Source organism: Saccoglossus kowalevskii, chromosome 20 (assembly GCF_978046115.1).
Source record: "Saccoglossus kowalevskii chromosome 20, keSacKowa6.1, whole genome shotgun sequence".
In the NCBI taxonomy this organism is placed as follows: Eukaryota; Metazoa; Hemichordata; class Enteropneusta; family Harrimaniidae; genus Saccoglossus; species Saccoglossus kowalevskii.
The window spans coordinates 11,190,856-11,208,080 of NC_140660.1; the positions used below are offsets into that span (position 1 = coordinate 11,190,856).

Below are 17,225 nucleotides of genomic sequence, written 5' to 3' on the forward strand. Positions count from 1 at the left end.
AAAAACCAATGTATTACTTCTTGCTAACACTATTTTACACTCAGCTGACATCTAGATTAGAGTTTTCAAATGGTTGCCCTTGAAGGTTTATCTCAAAAAGATACGCTAAAAGGACCCCCCCACCTCCCCTAACATTTCATCCAATGCTTTGATGGGTTTAACAGGACTCTGAGAATTGTTTTGAAGTTTTCATTTGAGACTCGGTTGTAGTACTATGTCATATGGTTCTACTCGGATTAAAGGATTTTCCATTTGACTGGAAAATTTAAAAAATAAAAATAAAAAATATTGTCAGAGGTGATAAGCCTGATGCTAAAAAAAATGAATGTACATGTTATTCTAAAAGTAGATGATCATGGTGAACGTTGCGTAAAGCATGCAAATCGTACCCGGATGCGTGACCTGTAAGGTACCGGGATACATAAATGTACGTGACCTGTAAGGTACCGGAATGCATGACTAGTGAGTTACCCGGATGTGTGATCTGTAAGGTACCAGTATTCTGTGACTGGGATGTGTGTACAAATGCATATTCTGTAAATGTATGTCTGGGCTGGTCTGGTAAATGTAAAATTTAATAATTAAGTACTTGCAGTGCAGCGTGTTGAGTTTTACCGGCATGTGTTCAAGTACATGTATTGTGACTACTTGACATTCTTGCAGGGACTTAACCAGAAAAGTTATTTGAGTGACTGTGATAAAAGGTGACTTGAACCAAAGCCTTTCATGAAAATCAATCATCTAGCAATCTTGTTTCAAATGAAATGAGGCGTTGCCTCATTATGAGAAGTATCTTTCCTATTGGGCTCATGGGGTCACATGACTTTGTATGTCACATGACAGACAAAATCTCATTAAAATGTACTATATGCATTTGCTTTTTGCGTCAGTTTTGCAATTTGTTTTTTGCAAAAAGAAGAAATGAACATGATCACACATATACTATAAACATAGATGTTAGAAAATTACTTGCAACCTGCCATTGTCTCGATGGATCGGCAAAATTTTTGTGGGGGGGAAAAAAGACACCATTGAACAATATGTTAATAGTGGTGTTCAGTTTTCTCACTAACATTTGTGGACTTGAATTACTATTTTACTTAAACAATATTATACTAAAACTAAATAATTAAGTGTTTTCTTGATGTCTAATTGTTATTTCTGTTTGTGATACAATGTACCTTGTTTTAAAATATTGACCATTTCTTAGAATATTTGGCTTGAAACTTCTTTTTAGCCATTTGTGGCAAAACTGACAACTTGTGATACTGTAAGATCATTTATGTTCGCTGGCATTTAATTTTTTTATTTTAATGTCTTGAGCAATTTCACTTGGTTTTAAGTTCCTGAACTTGACCCGGAAAACAATGGGTTCTATTGTTTGTTGACAAGGATGTAATTTAGTGAATTTTACTTATCAGCATAAATAGTTTAATTAAAAACCAGTGAATAATTAATAGATTTACAGTACTGTAAAATACTTTATTTCAGCTTGAGATTTATTTTCGCTATTTTAGCTGAAGGGATGATAAAATGAAAATAAACTCTAGCAAATATACCTTTTTACGTACTGTAAAATACTTAATTTTAGCTGGAATTAATTTTCACTGATTTTCGAAGTTGAATGTAAAATATAGAAACGAAAGTATATTCCCTGGATTTTATTTTCACTGAATCATTCCTTCAGCGAAAGTAAATACCTAGTGAAAATAAAGTATTTTACATTATATTTCACATTCAATTCATCAAAAATCAGTGAAATTAAATTCCATACAAAACATCCCAAAAACCTTTCCAGCGAAAATTAATTCCAGCTAAAATAAAGTATTTTACAGTAATCTGAAATAATTATGCTATCGGTGACTGTCGAGGGGTTAGTGAAAGCTAAGGACATGCATGTACCTCGATCATTCAAGTTTGTGAATGCGCTATAATGGAGCGCATTTATTGAGACCATCCTGGGTATTAGTAATTTTAAAGGGCGGCAGTCGTCGTAGCCCGTCCTGTTCGATATGGGACTCATAGCGACGTATACAACGCGTGTAAAATACATTGTTCATTTACATGAAATTCGAACACGCGCTGCGCGCCGACCACCGCGCTTTAAGCTGTTGTCTACAAACTAACACCGACGCAGATAATTTTGATAATTACGTACTGTATAATAATTTTTTTTTTAGTTGGAATTAATTGTCGCTGAAAAGACTTTATGGGTGTTTAAGTATGGAATTTATTTTCACTGATTATTGACGAGTTTATTGTAAAAAAATAGGAAAAAAACGTATATTCACTGGATTTTATTTTCACATAATCATCCCTTTCAGCGAAAATAGCGAAAATTAATTCCAAGCGAATATAAAGTATTTTACAGTGTATAGGCAACATACATTTCCAACAAATGAGGTTATAACTTAGCGTGAAGTCCTGACAGTGATATTGGACAACCATAGTGTTTATAATTCTGACCCCAATTATTTTTTTCAATTTCGACTCCTATGGGGGTATTTCCATTCCAATTTTTTTTTTCTCGGGAGAACATTTTTTTTTTTATAGCAACAATTTTGATTAGTAAGCTGACTCTCCTTATTCGGTTTCTGTGCAATGTTTATACATTTACTGTAAAATGACTAATTTTCACTGAGTTTAAATTTCGCTGATTTACCATTTCAGGCATATTCAGTTGGTTTTAAATTCACGGTTTTTATCATTTAAATAACGTGTTCTATGCTAAATTTTACATATTCACTGGGTTTTAATTTAGCGCATTTTCCAGTCAGCGAAATAAGCAAAATTAAAACCCAAGGAAAAATTAACCCCTTTACAGTACTTTATTCTACAATATGAGGTGACAAGATCTGTTTACAAAAGAACACTTCAAACACATTTTGGTCGTACTTTCAACTCGCACCTTGTTTACCTGGCCCTATATTGGATTAGAGCGTTTTGCACCCAAGCCGAAAAAGACAGCTATCAAAACAACATTCTTGAAAACAAAAAGTTCAAGTTCAAAATTCTCTGAATGCCTGAGTCATTGGTTTTTGAATGTAACTTAATATTAAACGTAAAAGTTCAGACATGCCAGTGGTCCTACATTTAACATCGCAGGCAACACCCTTCCTTCTATAAATGAATGTATTGTAATACTTTGTTTAACTGCTATTTGGCTGTTCCATATGACTACTCCACCCCCATGGAATAGACATCTGGTGACATGAAGAAGTGACTTGTCAACAGGGAGTTCTGATATTATGTGGCATACCGTAGTACATTGATAAGACCAAAAAGTCCAAAGTTTTTTTGCAAAAAAAATATTGCAAAGGTTCGGTTTTTTTTTTCTGCCTTTTTTGTTTTATATAAAACATCAAGAAAGTTGATCTGCACATGCGTGAACAAAATATTTAAATCAAAAAATAACACGAGTGTGGTCTTTAGAACTAATCTGAAACTGATCTGTTTTTGTTTTTTGGCTAAATGTTGATAATAATGTGTTATGTAGGCCTAAAAGAAAGTTTTAAATAACTAAAAAAAATTGAAAAAGTCATATCAAAATAATCTGTTGCTGCTTGGAATTTTTTGAAATTCGATGATTTTACGTAAGTCGTAAAACAAATTTTTGTGAAAGTCGATGACCCCAGAAAAGTTTTAAAAATATTTCTGGAAATGAACCCTAATTTTGGAGCCAACAGACAAAATTTGATTCAATTTTCAGTTTTTACTCAAAAAATTTGGCTATTTTTGTCACAATCTTCTGAAGGAAAGTGCAGACTATAAATAGGACTATAAATGCTGAAAAGGTTAAAATAAGATTCATTCACGTCTCATCTCGGGCCTTTTTTTTTAATGTTTTCCCCAAAATGTTTTACAAAAGTACAAGTAGAGAGTGAATTTTCGGGAGAACAGGGTTATCATAAACACATTTGTTTCTCCTAATCTCTTATGCAATAAAAGCATCTGTTGGTTGACATGCAGTTTTTTTAACAGGAACTTTAAAAGCTTGTTGTTCCTTTGGGAAATAATTAAAAAAAACATGTGTTGTATATCAATTAAAAACGCTAAACGGGATACAGACTTGATACTATAATTAGAAAGTATCCAATGGCTTTTAACGATCACCATCCCAAAAAATATTTCCTTCACTATTCTATAAATTTCATTTCTTGTGCATTCCTGCCATTTTAGAATGTTACCCAATGAGGGGATTATGTACAAGTCAGCTGACTTCAATAACTCTTCCTAATTGGGTAATAAGTATGCACAGTCATCTCACACCAGGATATTCCAGGTTGTTGCCATAGATATGTTTATCCTTGTAATTTGTAAAATATGAGAACATTGCCGGGGAAAACAAATCAGTATTTGAACTTCAGGGTTTAAAGATCGCCAATTTTCAAGGCCAAATTTAAAAAAAAGAATTCCTCAGCTTGAACTTATTAAGGCCAGACTTTTTTTATTCCTTGTTTCTCGAGTTTTTATAAGGCAATTTTTTTGGAGAGCAGAAAAAAAATAAAATTAATTCTTTTTTTCCATTAGATTTGTGTGATTCTCAAAGATTTGTAAGTGAGATCATTGATCGGAGAGAAGAAATGAAATAAAATGTTATTCCCGGTAATCTTGTTTCTAGTCTACGCGAGACTTCGGTACTTTGATCATGATAAAAATGCAACTTGGATTTGTTATGCGGCGAGCGGAAAACAAAAATGAAGATAAAAATAATTTTTTTTAGTATTTTTTTGCACTTGCAATTCTGCGTACACGAGAAATTACACTGAAATAAAATTTAATTTTTATTTCATTTTCGGCTTCTGATCATTTGACGGGTTGGCGAAACAAGGGATAATAAAAAGTCTGGCCTAAAGGAATATTATAGGAACTATTTTTTCTTTGAACAAAAATTATATTTGATTAAAATATTTCATAAAATTTGGAAAAGTCGATTCTGTATTCAAATACAAAACTTGCAAGATGCAAACTAAAAGCCAATGGGTTTTTTTTCCCCCTATTTCTGGCCTCTTATTGTGAAATCAGTGAGCAGTCTGCGTTAAGTACTGTAAAATGACTAATTTTCACTGGGATTAAATTTCGCTGATTTACCATTTCAGGCATATTCAGTGTGTTTTAAATTCACGGTTTTATCATTTAGATAATGTGTTCTATGCTAAATTCTACATATTCACTGGGTTTTAATTTAGCGCATTTGCCAGTCGGCGAAATAAGCAAAATTAAAACCCAGTGAGTAATTAATGCTTTTACAGTACAGTATGCTCAAAATTTAAAGAGGGTTGTTATTTCATGTAATCCACTCCTAAAGCATTGTTCTGACGAGACAATGGTTGAACTTTGACCTGGGATCCTCCAGACAGATTATAGGTATTTGTCAATATTGACAAGTTGAATTGAAGTAACTGATGTTCACATGGGAAACGTTCAGACGCACATTTCGTGATCCCGACTCGTTCTTTGTACGTTATGACACCTGTCAAGTAGTCTAGCATGTTGGAAGAATTTGTGGTTCTAAGTCAAAAATAAAATTGGATTCCTGGGGAAAAAAAATGGAGTAATTATACAGGCCTACCTGCTCCAAAATGGCAGATTTTAGAAAGACAGGAAAATGTAGAAATTGTCCGTCCATATGAAATTAATGGCTGTCCACTTGTTACATACAGACAGGTAGATTTTATCCACAACAGGCAAGTTTAGAAATTGTCTGCCCCTATCAGGGTTTTTTCTGGAAAAAATAAACTAGAGGGAGCACACACCGGCAAGAGAGCAACTCGACCAAGCAGGGAAATGAGTGTGGAAGGTTGGATCAACCTGGAAACATTATATCGGAAGGTTTCTGTGTCGTTTTGATGGTGTATTTATCGCCATTGAAATATTTTTAGAGTAATTTTAGTGTATTCTGTGTCCAGACACATTGTCATCTGGTGTTGCTGGGAAGTTTTCATGGAGAAAAATATATTTGAGGCAATTCGGTAAGAGGGCCTATGAAATTATGACCTGTCCACCTGTACCAGATGGACATATCAGCAGATGTCTAATAGATAATATTTGGTGATTGTTGTCCTAGGTAACTATTCAAAATAGCTAGAAGTTTCAAGCAATCACTTTTTTTTTCCCTGGGAGCATTGAAGATAATGTTTAAACATCTAGGCAGGACATGAGCTAAATAGTTTATCTGAGAACTGTAAAATACTGTATTTTCGCTTGGAATTAATTTTTGCTATTTTCACCGAAGGAATGATTCAGTGAAAATAAAATTCAGTGAATATACCTTATTTTACATTCAACTTTTCAAAAATCCGTGAAAATAAAATCCATACAAAACACCAAAAAAAGTCTTTTCAGGGAAAATTAATTCTAGCTTAAATCAAGATCAAAGGTCAAGCATATAATCATGAATGGTAGCAAATGTTGATTTTACAGGAAATCTTTTTGTGATTTTAACTGAGACAGGTAAATGTTGAAATATGAATATATTAAAAAAAAAAAGTTTTTCGCAAATTGCTAATGTACCCAAGAAATAAGCATGAGAACCAAAAATGACAAATTTTATTTTAAATAATGTTTAACTGTATTTTCTTGATTAGAGCTGCTGACAAACTAAAAATCCTACTTCATATAAGCTGGATCATTAAAATATGACTTATTTTAACCGTAGAAGTACTTCTGATGAGGTTCATACATATTTAATAGATTAAATTAATTGTATTGTGAATCATTAAAATTTATTGTCACTGCAGACACACCTGTTAATGGTGTACATGCACGACTGATGTAGCAAATTTATTAATATATCTATTACTGTAAAATACTTTATTTTAGCTGGAATTAAGTTTCACTGAAAAGACTTTTTGGGTGTTTTGTATGGAATTTATTTTCACTGATTTTTGACGAGTTGAATGTAAAATATAGGAAAAAAAGTATATTCACTGGATTTTATTTTCACTAAATCAATACTTCAGCGAAAATAGCGAAAATTAACTCCAAGCGAAAATAAAGTATTTTACAGTATACTGAATCGTTAAAATGCAACCTTTGTCCTATTTATGTAAGTATGTCGTGCATTACTCTTCCCAAAAGGGCAATAAGGAGAAAGGTCGTTTGATGATACTCTTCATATAGAACACATGAACTAATTTTATCACCAATTCTGTCTCCGTAACACCATAAGTTACAGCGAGCTGTAATTTTGCGGTATTTTACAGGGTATTTTCATCCTACCATATTAGAAAATGTAAATTCTAAATATGGAATTATTACGCGCGTAAGCATCCTCTAATAATAAAAAACAAACATGGCTGCCACCAGAGTTTGACCAAACTCCACACAAAGAAGTTCGCTGATTCTGTTTTAACCATTTTGAATTTCAACATTCGCATGGTGAATCCTTGAAAGAAAAAAATGTATAATAACTCAGACAGTACGCTGCGCATCGACCTCCACTGCACGTTGGTTAATACTGTACTGTCTTCGGGCATACTTTGAGGTATTCTCGTAATACTGTGGAATACTTTATTTTTGCTGGAATTAATTTTCACTGAAAATGCTTTTTGGGCGTTCTGTATGGAATTTATTTTCACTGATTTTTGATGAGTTGATGTGAAATATAAGAAAGAAAGTATATTCGCTGGATTTTATTTTCACGGAATCATCCCTTCAGTGAAAATAAATTCCCAGCGAAAATAAAATATTCTACAGTAACCTTATTAATTAGTCCTGTATCTCTGTACATGAGCCGAGACATAGAAATGAAATTCAGTTTGATTACAAAAAAAATACATGAACAGCATATCCTGTTTAATTTCTGACCATTTATTATGATTTTGGAAGAGTCATTTAATACATCTAATTTTTGTTGACACTAGACCAGCCAATTATTCACTCTAAATTATTAACTATGCTTTTTTGGTCCATATTACTTTATTTTTGACATGAATAACATTTACTTGTAACAATGACTTGTTCTGCTTAAGTTGCAATTAGAAAACAAGGTTAAAACATTTTTCTATTACAAGCAGGCGAGCAAAATTACAAGATGGCATTGTACTCCTCTTACCCCCGGGGTCAGCACCCCCTCTCCCCCCAGGGTCAGCACCCCCTCTTCCCCCAGGGTCAGCACCCTATTAACACTTGGGTGCCAAATTCAACTTCTGTCACCATTCACAAGTTATAAACCTGCATAATTTTTTAATATTTTTTCTAGACAGTAAATATAAAAAATATATATATATATAAACAGGTGAGATTTTGCACCAAAATCTTGCGATGAAAAATGATGACACCAGGGTACTCAGTGTTGATGAGAAAATACTGTAAAACGTGTCTTTTTCGCGAGCATGTCTTTTTCGCGAGCATGTCTTTTTCGCAAATTTAGCTAATACAAGACGTCGCTAATGACTTTATTATGAATTCAAAATGGCTGCCAAAGAAATCAACAATGACGAGAGATTCGCTAAATCAACATTTCGCTAATTCGTCATTTTACCACAATTCGCTAAAATTGCATGTCGTTTTTTCAACATGTTTTACAGTATACTCGCGGGGGAGAAAAAAGGGAACCGGTGGTAAACACGTTAAGATGCTGTGGATCGTCTGTAGTGGTTATGGATGGGAAACACTCAGGGAATCAGCATGTACATGTACTCTACATAAACTGTGTTACTGTCACTGTAATTTACAATTGGATTAACATTGAGCAGTGGTGTGATATCATAGTTGTAACAATTCCCTCGGTATTTTGAGTAAAACATGAACACTAACTGTTAATACTGATCCCGGGTATTATGTAATAGTTTGTGCTTCGCACTCTTGATTGATAGTACTGGCTTAAGATGTTTTAAGTTGTATATATGCATTGAATTACCATAATGGTAAAATGCACTGTATGTATGCATTAAATTACCATAATGCCATTATGATAGGAATATGGTTTCTGTGGTAAAATGCACTGCATGTATGCATTAAATTACCATAATACCATTATGATAGGAAGATGGTCACACAGCCCTGTCATGTAGTCCTAAACATGGGATATGGTTTCTGTGGTAAAATGCACTGCATGTATGCATTAAATTACCATAATACCATTATGATAGGAAGATGGTCACACAGCCCTGTCATGTAGTCCTAAACATGGGATATGGTTTCTGTGGTAAAATGCACTGCATGTATGCATTAAATTACCATAATACCATTATGATAGGAAGATGGTCACACAGCCCTGTCATGTAGTCCTAAACATGGAATATGGTTTCTGTGGTAAAATGCACTGCATGTATGCATTAAATTACCATAATACCATTATGATAGGAAGATGGTCACACAGCCCTGTCATGTAGTCCTAAACATGGAAATATGGTTTCTGTGGTAAAATGCACTGCATGTATGCATTAAATTACCATAATACCATTATGATAGGAAGATGGTCACACAGCCCTGTCATGTAGTCCTAAAAATGGAATATGGTTTCTGTGGTAAAATGCACTGTATGAACTATCACACTTGTAATTTGTATATCAAAACTTTTCGGCAAATACGACCGTGAGCTTGTCAGGAGCCTGTTGTCGGGCACAACAAATTTTATATAAAAACAAACATTGCATTATGTGTAGTCAGAATTAGAATTAATTTAAAAACATTTGCTACGTTCACACAACAGCATTTTATCTGAGCCCTACGGCTTGAGCCAGCAAAAATGATCGTGTGTTCGACTCAAGCCAAGTTCGGCTCTAATAAACCCTTGGGTTGAACTTCGATAGGGTTAAGCCCCGATATGGCCCGACTGTGTATACGCAGGGCCCAACTATTGGAGCCTAAATCACGCCCTCAATCGTTTTCTTCAACTTGAAGTAACCTCTCATTTCAATTATGGTGGAGACAACATCGTAACAGTTGAACAATAACTATAGGCTGTAACACATTTTAGCTGCCGTGTTTCCTGTTTATTCGAGATACTATTACCTAAATCATAATACCAGTTCATTGTCTTTTCTACCTCAATGTGTTTCTTCTTTCCTCCCAGATAAACAGAATCGTGCCATGTAAGAAACAACACAAGCTCGACACCAATATCGTTTTCATTCATTTTTTTTATACTAATTATTTTAGTGCATTGCTCTAATCGAACTGAACCGAACTATGGCAGATCTCGGCTCTCGTTTGGCTCCCGACCGTATGAACGCATTGGGGATAATCTCCTGTTAATCCGTGGGAGAAGTAGTTCGGCTCCGGTACAATGCTGCCGTGTGAACATAGCAATTATTTTAGTCAGTTTATCCAGACAGGATTAGATGGTTTGTCAAATATGTGTTTATCTTTATCCTTAATCCCATGAAGTATGCAGTTTATAAACACGATACAAATCAACTCAACGCTCGTTGTCCGGTCATGAATGGTTTTATTCAAATTCCTAGCATAGTTTTAAAGTCATCGTCTTATTGGGTCGCATAGTCTGAATAAGTGGATTAACTGTTCCTCCAGACAGGGAGCTGAAGACGGTTTCTTAAAGCCTGTACTGTGTAGATGTTTAACCTTTTCACCACCAGTCCCCTTTATGTTATCACAAATTCACAAAATACTGTCAAATAATTTATTTTCACTGGATTTAATTTTCACTGAAAAGACTTTTTGGGTGTTTTGTACGGAAATTATTTTCATTTTGACTAGTTGAATGTAAAATATAGGAAAAAAGGTATATTTGATGGATTTTAATTTTCACTGAATTATTCCTTTAGCGAAAATAGTGAAAATTAATTCCAAGCGAAAATAAAGTACACATGTATTTTACAGTAATCGTGTTTATAGTCTGCGCTTTTTCTTCAGAAGATTGAGACAAATATAGCCAATCTTTTTGATTAAAAAACGGAAATTGACTAAAATTTTGCCTGTTGGCTCCAAAATTAGGGTTCATTTCCAGAATTATCGAAGAATATCAGAAAAAGATGCAGTTAATGGCTGTATGTGTGCATACAGATATTAGAACAACGGTATGAAAGAAAACGTTTTGCAGAGTTCCACAGAAATATATTGAGTTTTAAAAATATGAATATAATTTAACTGGTGAAACACAATAATAAAGTTATTTTCCTTTTGTTTAGCTATTAGTTGTGTAGAAATATATTTAAGAATTGAGCATAATATTAAAAATCTGAAACTATTTTAAGGACTTCCTGTGAGTATGTTATAAAGCTATTTCCCTTCATTTTTGGCGATTTTTAAAATAGATTTTAGTCGGGAAAAACCATTCCCCTTTGTTTTACATTTTATTGGTTAATGACATCTGTGCTTGTAGGATTACATTCAAGGTTCAATGAACAGATCGATAAGGCAGTATTCAACCCAAATCACAAATTTATTTTTGGGTTGTTTCTAATACTGTGGAATACTTTATTTTCGCTGGAATTAATTTTCGCTGAAAAGGCTTTTTAGGCATTTTGTATAGAATTTATTTTCACTGATTTTTGATGAGCTTAATGTGAAATATAAGAAAAAAAGTATATTCGCTGGATTTTATTTTCACGTTATCATCCCTTCAGCGAAAATAGCGAAAATAAATTCCAAGCAAAAATAAAGTATTCTACAGTATTCATTCTTAGGGGGAAAAAAATTATTTCTAAAGTGTACCTTCTAACAGGACTCGTATTTGTAGGAGTCCTGAGCTAAAATAAAAACTGCAAAATAAAAGTTGGTCATGGTAGTGAAAAAAAAAAAAAAAAAAAATATCAAGTTTGTACATGTACCGTCACTATGAAATACTAAATATTCTCGCTTGGAATTATATTTCGCTACTTTTGCTGGAGGAATGACTCGGTGAAAATAAAATTCAGCGAATATACCTTTTTTCCAAAAATCAATGAAAATAAATTCCACACAAAAAACCCAAAATTTCATTTCAGTGAAAATTAATTCCAGCTAAAATAAAGTATGTGGCTGTAGAAAGCAACTGAAAGCGCAAACTAAAATGGTGTGATTGCTAACTTGTGTGTATACAGTAAAATGACTAATTTTCACTGAGTTTAAATTTCACTGATTTACCATTTCAGGCATATTCAGTGGGTTTTAAATTCACAGTTTCGTCATTTAGATAATGTGTTCTATGCTAAATTTTACATATTCACTGGGTTTTAATTTAGCACATTTTCCAGTCAGTGAAATAAGCTAAATTAAAAACCCAGTGAATAATTAATCCTTTTACAGTATGCTAGTTTATATAATAAACCTCTAATTACAGGAATCAGGGCAGCAGGCATTTAAAAGAATGATCACTGTGTTCGTCTGTCACTTTCGCAAATCAATTCCTAGGAGCAAAGATTATGTTAGCATTTTTGTGTAGCGAGTCCCTATAAAAAAAATGAAACGGAACTGGCAATATAATCTGTGTGCAAATGTACTAAAGTAGAGGGTCTTTGAAGTGGAGTATGGGTTGATGCAATTCCTGATGGACTTTTTGAACTTAATTATCAATTTTAAAACATTGCTAGCATAATCATTCATACCTATATTGCTAATTTGCATAAAAATATAATTAAAATTACTGTAAATGCATTAATTATTCGCCGGGTTTTAATTATGCTATTTTCGCTGAAAAGTAAAATCTACATGAACATGTGAAATAACAATAAAACTTGTTGTGGCTTTGTAATGTAACAGATTCAAGGTTTTTCTAGAAAAAACTGCAAAAGGGAGCACTGCAATTCAGCAGCGCCACCAAGTGGGGGAGATAGGGTTCTCCCTACCAGGGTGTGGAGTTTTTGATAATTCAAAGTTAAAATGAAGCATTCTATGGCTTCCTTGGAGCCAAAATTACTATCAGACAGGTCACAGCTGAAGACTGGCCACATGTGATCCCTGGTCATTCAGAATTTTATGGTTGCCAGAGGATCTGCTCTGTACATGGCCAGGGCATGAGGGCGCTGCACCCCTGTTTCCTTGTTTAAAAATAGTCCCCGAGATTCACCATAGTGGAGCACTGTATTTCATCAGTTCAAATTTATCTAGCTGTAATTCAAGTTGCAAATATGTTCTGTGTTTTTTTTGTTTTTTTTCCATCATATTTTGTTAATCACTGAGTGCACTAAGTTCAGATATTGTGTTTTTGTACAAACTAGTGATTATCGCATTTTAAACAATTTTAGTTTTTATGTGCCTTTAAATATCTTTTTTTTTTTTCTTTTCAGACATTATCCAACAAGTAAGCCAACGGCCGTGGTTGATACGCCGGAAAATTTAAGATTAAAGAAGCAGTCGGATATCATCAGCAATGTAAGTGAAGCCCTGTATCATCCCTGCAAACTAAGCTTTAAAATGGCCCATGAACATGAATATTAAATAATAGTTGCAAACTAAGCTTTGTGATTGGCTTTATGTAAATTAGTTCAATATGGCTTTGACATGGCCCATGAACATGAATATTAAATAATAGTTGCAAACTAAGCTTTGTGATTGGCTTTATGTAAATTAGTTCCAATATGGCTTTGACATGGCCCATGAGCATGAATATTAAATAATAGTTGCAATAATCAGCAATGTATGTGAAGCCCTGTATCATCCCTGCAAACTAAGCTTTGTGATTGGTTTTATGTAAATAATTTTATGTAAATTAGTAAATTAGATTTAAAATATGCCTTTAACATGGCCCATGAACACGAATATTAAATAATAGTTGCAAACTAAGCTTTGTGATTGGTTTTATGTAAATTAGTTGCAATATGGCTTTAACATGGCCCATGAACATGAATATTACCGGATTCGGCTGATACCCCGCCCATCCTAAACCCCCCGCCTATGGGCGATGTTTCAAATAGTGGGCGATGTTTTGGTCCACACATTGCCTGACTGAACCAACAAACATTTTTACAGACCCCAATTTTCCCGTCCGACATCTTGTATCGAGCGCGCTATTTCAAATATGACGCTAAAATAATTCACTGTGAAGTCGAAAAGCCTTAAAAACTTCAATAAAACCAATGCTGTATACGAATTGTTGTTGCGTATTATGACTCGTTAAAATACATTTCACTCGATTAAAGTCTACGCTTGAAAAGAATGTTATTTACGAAGTTTAAAATATCCAAGCCTTCCTGGTTCGAGCCTCTTGGTTGTTATCAGTAATGTTATCAGTTAACTCTTTGCGTTCATGGTATTTGTAAGAGTTGAAAGATTTTTTGAACACATGACAAGTAACTATATTGATTTGCGTCAAGCTGGATGGCCTGAATTTAAATATCAGTGCGTGAACTCTGGAGGTCATTGCCCAATGCCGCACGTGGTTATTATAGTTCAGTCGAAATGTACGTGAATATTGCGATCAAAGTGCGCTGTTCAGAGTTTATTACTGTAGAATACTTTATTTTCGCTTGGAATTTATTTTCGCTATTTTCGCTGAAGGGATGATTCCATGAAAATAAAATCCAGCGAATATACATTTTTTCCTATATTTTACATTAATCTCATCAAAAATCAGTGAAAATAAATTCCAAGCAAAACGCCCAAAAAGCCTTTTCAGCGAAAATAAATTCCAGCGAAAATAAAGTATTCCACAGTATATTATAGTAAAATTTAATTTGACGCATGGTATGGAAAATATTACATGTTCAATTCATTTCAAATAAAAAAAAATCACCATTGGAACATCGATGAATCACAAGTATTTAAAATATTTTCTCGACTTTCCGTGGATACCAGACTACTATCATTTTTAATGATTTAAATGCGCCCATGTTTATGTTTGCGTAATTATTACGAATGCAACGCATTATCAAGTCGGTAATATTGAAATATTCACAGACCCAATACCCCGGGTCAGCAATAGTAAAAATTAACTTGAGTTTGAGTAATTATCATGAAAGCAGTACATTACAAAGTTGACTTGCGCGTGACTTGGGGTCAAACTTTGGTCAACACACTTGATTCCAGCATCGCCGCGCAGCAAGTTTCGCGAAGTACTTGAAGTTCAATTGCGTATCAAAATGATGTCGCTGATCACTCGGTTGTCGCAGCGTGTGTTGTGCCATGTCCATGATGCACCCAGTTTTTCCTTCTTAGTGCATGTTCTTGTTCACGTAAAATGCGACCTGTCACCAATGTATTAAAACACTTTGAATTTATACTTTGCATGATTATATTTGGTCAACGCGAAACATTATTTTTTCTAGACCATTTTTATCAACGCAGGGGTATTTTTCCCAGACAAGATGGGCCTCGTAATATCTGCCAAAAGATCGCCCGGGCGATCTTTTGGTCCACATTTTTGTTAAAAAAAATCAAATCCTCCATGAGATCGCCCAGGGCGGGGTATCAGTCGAATCCGGTAAATAATAGTTGCAAACTAAGCTTTGTGATTGGCTTTATATAAATTAGTTCAATATGGCTTTGACATGGCCCATGAACATGAATAATAAATAACAGTTGCAAACTAAGCTTTGTGATTGGCTTTATATAAATTAGTTCAATATGGCTTTGACATGGCCCATGAACATGAATAATAAATAATAGTTGCAAACTAAGCTTTGTGATTGGCTTTATATAAATTAGTTCAATATGGCTTTGACATGGCCCATGAACATGAATATTAAATAATAGTTGCAAACTAAGCTTTATGATTGGTTTTATGTAAATTAGTTCCAATATGGCTTTAACATGGCCCATGAACATGAATATTGAATACTAGTTGCAAATCAATATATTGTATTTGTATATTAGTAGCATACAAACTTCTGTAGTGTATGTAGGCATTTATATTTTAATTTAAGCAAATTATCTGTTTACCCATGAACGTGACTTGTTTCATTTAGTTCCTTCAATGTAGTGGGTGACCATAACATGACTATCTGGAAATCCAATACTATGACAGAACCCCACACCCTCCCCGTGGCTTTCGTTGCGTATGGAAGTTATTTTCACAAGTGATGCGGTGTATCCTGGGGCCGTACTTTCATGAGCGAAGCGAGTGAAAGTACAGCAGAATACACCGCATCTTGAGTGAAAATAACTTCCATACGCAACAAAAGCCACGGGGAGGGTGTGGGGTTCTGTTATTATTACATATGTTCCATACTTGATTATTTCGTATTAAAGAAAGAACGCGCAAACCGGGATGGAATTTAGGTCGGGCATGGGGAACCCCATTGCCCATTAATATGTTCCAATATAAGTGTTACGCCCTAGCAGCGCGTGTCAGTGTAGAACGCGCCCGGAGAACGCGTGTCACTGTTTGTTTGAAATTAAAATAATCAGACGTCTAATCCGAGTCACTGTCCGAATAAATAACTCGTTGACGTTTAGTTGGGACCACGGCAGAACCAGAACTTGAACTGGACGACTATGATACACAGTTTTTGTTGAAGTTAAAAGTTCCGCCACAGAACTGTGCATTTGCTACAACTTCGTGTGTGATGTTGCTTGCTGGTCGTGGATTGACTGAGTCTTGATTACCGGTTAAAATGTTGCTCTTTTGGCGTTGGTAATTTTTATTTGGAACTGAGTAACGCCGCAACGTCGCCAGCAGAAACCTGGTATCTCGATGCTGATGGTTGCGGCTGCATAGTAATCGCTGATTTTACTGCTGGTGGATCTTCTGAGAGCCCTTCAAGGTTTATAAAACTCAGTTTCCAGGTGGTCAATATACATTAAGTTCTCCCAATCGTAGTATTCCATGTGATGTACACCTGACATGCCAAAAATGTTGTTGGACGATTTGAACTGGATAAAAATAGCAGACGAAAATGTGTTTACAAAATAAAAATAATTCGGTAGCCAATGAAAATACCATGTTCATTTGCATATTGACCGTGAAAATACCGAAAACATTATTGCATGGGTGATATGCAAATTAGTTTGGGCCAAAATAAGTGACTGTCTAAAAGTACCATTACTGTTGTTCAAATTTCATTTCACTCGGCAAGTACAGTCAAACCTCGTTAGTGCGAATATCAAGGCCCCAGGTGAATATATTCGTTATAACCGGTGTTCGTAATAACCGATCACCACTAGAGGGCGCTTTACAGAAACAAACTAATTACCATAAGTCAGGGTAAACAAAACTATGGCGCCATTTTAAACACTAGACCAAGCATTAAAAACACACAAATAGTATTGAAATAAACGTTGTCATGTTTATTAAAATAATATTAAAATGGAAAATACAAATGTTGAATTCGGAATGCTTCATTCTCTGTCCTAAATCTTCGGCCTTTGCCTGGAGGATAGGACCGCTGATTGGGACATTC

The 17,225-nt window shown here is 34.4% G+C and overlaps 1 protein-coding gene across 3 annotated transcripts in view; it reads left to right on the plus strand.

The window, feature by feature from the left end:
• Window positions 1-17,225, plus strand: part of LOC100377147 (LIM and SH3 domain protein 1-like) — a 37,372-nt gene that overhangs the window by 2,922 nt on the left and 17,225 nt on the right. For all 3 annotated transcript variants that reach the window (XM_085494513.1, XM_085494515.1, XM_085494514.1), the window contains exon 3: window positions 13,176-13,260. In XM_085494513.1, coding sequence (XP_085350639.1) covers window positions 13,176-13,260 — 85 coding nt within the window. The remainder of the gene's footprint in view (window positions 1-13,175; window positions 13,261-17,225) is intronic.